We start from the raw sequence: 6,083 nt of genomic DNA, 5'->3' as shown, positions 1-6,083 counted from the left end.
TCTGGTCCATCTTACAGCCATTTACGAATTTTCATTGTTGTATTGTTTTTAACTACTTACGTATTTCCTGAACTGGTCGGGTGGTCAAGCGCCTTTTATCAGCTTTTTCGTTTATTGGAACGCCCTTTTGGTCTGAAATCCAGTATATATGCAGCCAATTTCCGGCAGCCACTATATCGGCCGTCTCCCTGCTTATAACAACATTCCTTTATGTCATTTTCTGTGTTGTTAGCTATTTCATGCGCTTTCCTGACCGACAGCTTGAACGGTCACTTGAGATCAAACTCCGCGCGATAGATCCCGTCGTGTAAATGTTAAAAGTACCGCTGGTGGATCGCCGTCCCTGCACAATCCACTCTATTTCAGCATGACTTGAAATCTTCTCTCATAGTTAAAGCGTGCGGGTATATAGTTCACTTTATCCACCGATCACCTACTATCGAGCTATGTCCGACTGTTCTTGTGAAAAACTCTCATAGCGCCTTGCCAGCCTCTATTTAAGCGGGGATCTGACCCACTTTCAAACCTTAACGAAAGAATGTAAAGAGAATATTATGCCCCGAAAAGAGTTCAAAAAGAACCAGGACTTGCAGAGATATATTGTCCGTTGTCCATACTTTACTAATAAATTGAATGCTTTTGGAAATTTTCCGTAGATGATAGCCTCAGTTTTGGTTGACAATCGATGTCCAGTAGTCAACTTTTTCGACTCTATTGTTATACTCTCGCAACAAAGTTGCTAAAGAGAGTATTATAGTTTTGTTCACATAACGGTTGTTTGTAAGTCCTAAAACTAAAAGAGTCAGATATAGGGTTATATATACCAAAGTGATCAGGGTGACGAGTAGAGTTGAAATCCGGATGTCTGTCTGTCCGTCCGTCCGTCCGTCCGTCCGTCCGTCTGCCCGTCCGTCCGTGCAAGCTGTAACTTGAGTAAAAATTGAGATATCATAATGGTACACGTATTTCTTGGCTCCATAAGAAGGTTAAGTTCGAAGATGGGCAAAATCGGTCCACTGCCACGCCCACAAAATGGCGGAAACCGAAAACCTATAAAGTGTCATAACTAAGCCATAAATAAAGATATTAAAGTGAAATTTGGCGTAAAGGATCACATTAGGGAGGAGCATATTTGGAAGTAATTTTTTTGGAAAAGTGGGCGTGGCCCCGCCCCCTATTAAGTTTTTTGTACATATCTCGGAAACTACTATAGCTATGTCAACCAAACTCTATAAAGAAGTTTCCTTCCGCCATTTCCATTTACAGTTCAAAAATGGAAGAAATCGGATAATAACCACGCCCACCTCCCATACAAAGGTTATGTTGAAAATCACTAAAAGTGCGTTAACCGACTAACAAAAAACGTCAGAAACACTAAATTTTACGGAAGGAATGGCAGAAGGAAGCTGTACCCAGGCTTTTTTTAAAAATTGAAAATGGGCGTGGCGTCGCCCACTTATGGACTAAAAACCATATCTCAGGAACTACTCAACCGATTTCAGTGAAATTCGGTTTATAATATTTTTTTAACACCCTGATGACATGTACGAAATATGGGCGAAATCGGTTCACAACAACGCCTTCTTCCAATATAACGCTAATTTGAAATCCATCTGATGCCTTCTCTGTATAATACGGGTATGTAGATACATTAGGAACCAAAATAAAAAAATATGTAAATGACGGATAATGAAATCTCGATTATCACCTTATCATGCGAGAGTATAAAATGTTCGGTGACACCCGAACTTAGCCCTTCCTTACTTGTTTTTTTTTTTTTAATCTAAATAAAAACCTAAAAAATATCCAAAGTAAAACTCTTTACTTTTTTCAGTAAAACTACGAAATATTATTTATTTACAAATACATCAATACATGCATGTATGTTTGTATATAATTCACATTCTTTACAATTTGGCATCGTCCGACAGATTCAATAGTCGAACAGAATCTCTGCTTCTGAACTTCATTCTGCATAAGAAAACAAATATTACTAAGCGTCTTGCAACAAATAAATACAATATTTAAATTAACTTTTTAATTCCATAATGAAATCGATTAAAAAGATGACGCCGTTAGCAATGAAGAGGCCAGTTGCAATAAAATAAGTCAACCGACCATCGCCATAATCCGGCAGATATGCAATAGTCAAACCACCGCAGATGAGAGACAAAATGGCGCCAATGATTAAGAACACCGCCACCTGATTGAATTCCATGAACTCAACTGTAAACGTATATACATATGTTTTTAAGTAAAAAATTAAAAATTTGTAGTTTTCAAAGGAAGAAATCTTTACTTACGTGCCACCAGCACCGCCGTTATTATGGTGAAACCGAAAATGGTGCCACATACGATCATAACTCGTGTCGCGTATGAGCTCAACGCATACCAAAGGACCAAGAGCACGACACATATTACCTTTAAAACAAGAAATGTAAAAGTTAGAATTGTATTTTTAGATATGCTAATCTTGAATAGTCGCTTACCAGCTCTACAATTCTGAAAATTGTCTTAAGTTCCATGATATTATTTACTCAAATATACGTCGAAGTCTTGCGTTAAAAATATTAATATAATATAAATGTAAAACTGAAAATCTGATTTCAAAATGCGTTGCTTGAAAGTTGGTGAAAAATGTCAAAAAAAAGTGTTGAGCATGTAAAAAATAAATTCGAACTAAAAACTTACAAATGCATTATTTTTAAAGTAAATAGGCAGCACTGCCTTTGTATGTCAATGAACTTACATTTATTTTTGTTTTTAAGATTTACATTTACAAATATTTTTGTTTTTTGTTTTGGTAAAACACCGCAAATTTGTAGAAAAATTCTTCCAAATTCTTGTACAAGAAAGTAGTGGCGCCATGGAGTTGCAGAAAATGTTTAGAATTGTGGAGCTGGTGAGCAAGTATTTCTATTCCCTTCCTACAAAATATGCATTTTTTAAATAGAAAAGCAAACATTTAACGCTTTTTCAGGTGATCTGTATCGTGCTTTTAATCCTTTGGTATGTGTTGAGCACGTACGCGACGCGTGTTATGATCGTGTGTGGTACAATTTTCGGTTTCACCATAATAACGGCTGTGCTGGTGGCGCGTAAGTGAGAAAAATAACAGGCAGGTCGGAAAGTTTGTATCGACCTGAAAGAAAAACACATTTTCGAAGGTTCTTCATTAGTTTTCAAACTTGCGATACCCTTTCCGTAGTAAGAGTTATCTTTTGTTTCAAAATAATCTTCAGCGTCGAGGGATACCTCTATATTCTCACCCTCTTCAACGAGGGCGGAAGGTGAGGTGTAAATATCCGGGCACTCCAGTCCAGTCGAACCTTTGCAAGACTGAGGTTGAGATATCAGCAGTCTTACCTTCGGTGAAGCAGTAGACTTGCCCGCAACTGACATTGGCCGTTTCAACGAACTTGTGATAGGCTCAAAGCGCTCTGTCGATTATGAAGGTCTTATATGCAATTATATATGTAGAAGTTTTAGATATCGCAACGGAACGATATTCCCATTTAGATCCTTGATAGGATCGACCTCTTAACATAACCTAACCTTAACTAAACTTTCTAATGAAATTCATGAAATTTTTCATAGATCTCTGTGACAGTAAATTGGTCGATTTTGAAATCACGTGGCACCCACTTTGCATACAAGTTATGCCAAACACATTCATTAGAAACCTTTAAACGGTCAACTATTTACTATCAACTATTTAGAGCAACTTCATTTTAAGGCCAACCAAAAGCACTTTACAAAACTTTTCGCTCGATCTACACTGGATGGCCATCGTGTTCGGTCCTCATAAGTCCTATACGCTTAGTAAGCCATAAATGAATAGTGTATTTTTTTATATATTTATTCCCAAAATACCAAAATACTTATATCTCCGAATGACGCATTTCACTTACCAGTTGTCTGACAGTCTTACATTAGATCTAACCATAAAACATATGGGCTAATTTCTAGTGGTTATACAAACTTTTCAGCCTGCCTGGAATAACTCCTTTATACATATAATCATATTATTACATTTGCTTACCTTTCCAGTTTCGTTCCTATCGTTCAATGATGTGGCAGTCTATCTCGTTCTTGGCGCTATTTTATTTCTCATCTGTGCCGGTTTGTCATTGGCCACATTGCCAAAGGATTCTGATGGAAAATTGGCCTATTTTATTGCAACAGGCTTTTTTCTCGCTAATGGTGTTTTATTTCTAATCGATTTTGTTCTCGAAACGAAAAACAAGGAAGTTATACTAAATTAAATATCCAAGCATTTCATAAACACTCTGGTACAATATCAAATTATATCAAAATTTGACCCGGACGGCCAAAAGACTACATTTTTACGTATTTTATTACAAATCTTTATTATCGCTTCCGAAAGAGGCAGTTTTTGAGACTTGCCAACGTTTAAACAAGTTTTTATTACACTTGTTATAAGTCTCTGCTGGAATGGCCTTCAGTGTCATAAACGAATTTGTGTTATTCAGTTTCGGCTCTTATTTAGAGCGTCATTCGCTAGACTGTTGGATAGTTTCGACGTCAAATTCATAAACCGACGTCTCGTCATCAGTAAAGTAGAGTTCTCAGCTACGTTGTTAATGTTCTCTTTTCCGATCTGTACTCGATGTCGTTTCAGAATTTCAGACACAATCGAAATTGTTTTTGGAGATTCAAGCTTTTTGAGACTATTTTTCTCAGGACGTGAGACATCAGTGTTCGTCGAAAATCTTATATAACATTCAGAATGGGTAAGAACTGGGTATGCGGTTAATATCTGATCTCTTCTGTTTTGGAAAGCCTCTTAGAGCGCCTGTTTACGTGATAACGAGCTCTGTGGAGGATGCAGCTTACTAGATGTAGTGTATCATCTAACATATTGTACTAATGTATCACAACAACCAGTAAGTTTTATAGGTCTGAACTGAGGCTAGATCTTTGCCCAGACCTCATCTCCTTATAAGTAGATTTTTAAATGGTTTTACTAATAACTTCAGTATACTGTTTTTTTGTTCCAGACAGTATCGAGGTAAACTGTGGAGAATAAGGGCTTGTTTTAAAAAAGATATGCCTCTATTCATCCGTTAACAATTTTTTGTTAATAAAAATAATGAAATTTTTATCGCGAATCTCACATACTTAAGTGCATACGGAAGTTGACACTTCTCTCAGTACTTAAATATTATTACAATTTCACAAAGTAAGGAAAGTCCGCAGTGGAAAAAGCTATTGTTCATATGCCCAGATATACATACATACATATCATGTATATATATATATATCTATATATAACTGCATTAAGTGCAGAGCTCTATTTAAAAATAATTTGCTACAGAAAATATTATCGAACTAAGAAAGAAGGAAGCATATGCCCCAACTAACTGTAAATTACACAATATCATCAAAACTAAAGGCACAAAAGTAAATATCGCGTCAATATATGAGTTTGTGTAATATTTCGCAGCGCTGACAAGCTGACTCAGTAAGCAATTGTTGACGTCATAGTCAAAGTTCGTAAACACAAATAACAAATGGTAAGAATAAAGATAATTAAATGATATTTATGAGATAAAACGAACTCAATCAAACAAGTGCTTTTGCTACTAAGCTAAAAATATAGACAATTGCTTGAAGGAATGCTATTTTTGGAGAAAGTGAATGTATGCAGAGCAAAGTGTGCTCATGAATAGTTCTATATACTTTCTTTAACTATCACCAAGCGGCATAAAGCTTCATGGGATTATTCTATGCCTATTTATAGACTGGGGGTTCCTTGCGAAAATATAAAAAAATTTGTATCACATATGATTAAAGTTATTAAAATCTTTTTAGAATTTGGTATACAAAAAATATCTACAAATTATGACAATTTTTTTCATATATGGCAACACCATTTTCACTTTAAATAAAATTATATTATTTTTTTTGAAATATGTTTGATAGTCTTAGCGCCAACATGCGCGCACGTAGATATGTCTAGCTTTTTCATGCGCTTATCAGGTGTTGGCTCTTGGCTGTCGCTCCATGTTTGGCTTTATCTACGAGCATTCTTTTTTGCACATCAATTCTCATTACTTTTT

General features: G+C 35.9%; 2 protein-coding genes across 3 annotated transcripts; one reads left to right on the top strand and one right to left on the bottom strand.

Moving 5' to 3' along the window:
* Nucleotides 1-1,821: 1,821 nt before the first annotated feature.
* LOC105224357 (uncharacterized) lies at nt 1,822-2,663 on the bottom strand. The gene is made up of 4 exons (XM_011202414.4): nt 2,490-2,663; nt 2,304-2,421; nt 2,035-2,226; nt 1,822-1,971 (listed from the first exon to the last, which is right to left on the bottom strand). Exons 1-4 carry the CDS (start codon nt 2,523-2,525, stop codon nt 1,967-1,969), a joined length of 351 nt encoding a protein of 116 aa, XP_011200716.1. The 5' UTR covers nt 2,526-2,663; the 3' UTR covers nt 1,822-1,966.
* Nucleotides 2,664-2,746: 83 nt separating this feature from the next.
* Nucleotides 2,747-4,399, top strand: LOC105224356 (hypothetical protein). Of its 2 annotated transcripts, none has more exons than XM_011202412.4 (3): nt 2,747-2,902; nt 2,954-3,098; nt 4,051-4,399. In XM_011202412.4, exons 1-3 carry the CDS (start codon nt 2,867-2,869, stop codon nt 4,263-4,265), a joined length of 396 nt encoding a protein of 131 aa, XP_011200714.2. In that variant the 5' UTR covers nt 2,747-2,866; the 3' UTR covers nt 4,266-4,399. The 2 variants fall into 2 exon arrangements, with proteins under 2 accessions (XP_011200714.2, XP_011200715.2); XM_011202413.4 differs by having other exon boundaries at nt 2,748-2,902; nt 2,981-3,098; nt 4,051-4,396.
* The last annotated feature ends 1,684 nt before the right edge of the window (nt 4,400-6,083 follow it).

This window comes from Bactrocera dorsalis, chromosome 4, assembly GCF_023373825.1.
Source record: "Bactrocera dorsalis isolate Fly_Bdor chromosome 4, ASM2337382v1, whole genome shotgun sequence".
NCBI lineage: Eukaryota > Metazoa > Arthropoda > Insecta > Diptera > Tephritidae > Bactrocera > Bactrocera dorsalis.
The sequence above is the reverse complement of the archived record's forward strand: the minus strand, read 5'-3'. Positions and strand labels throughout refer to the sequence as shown.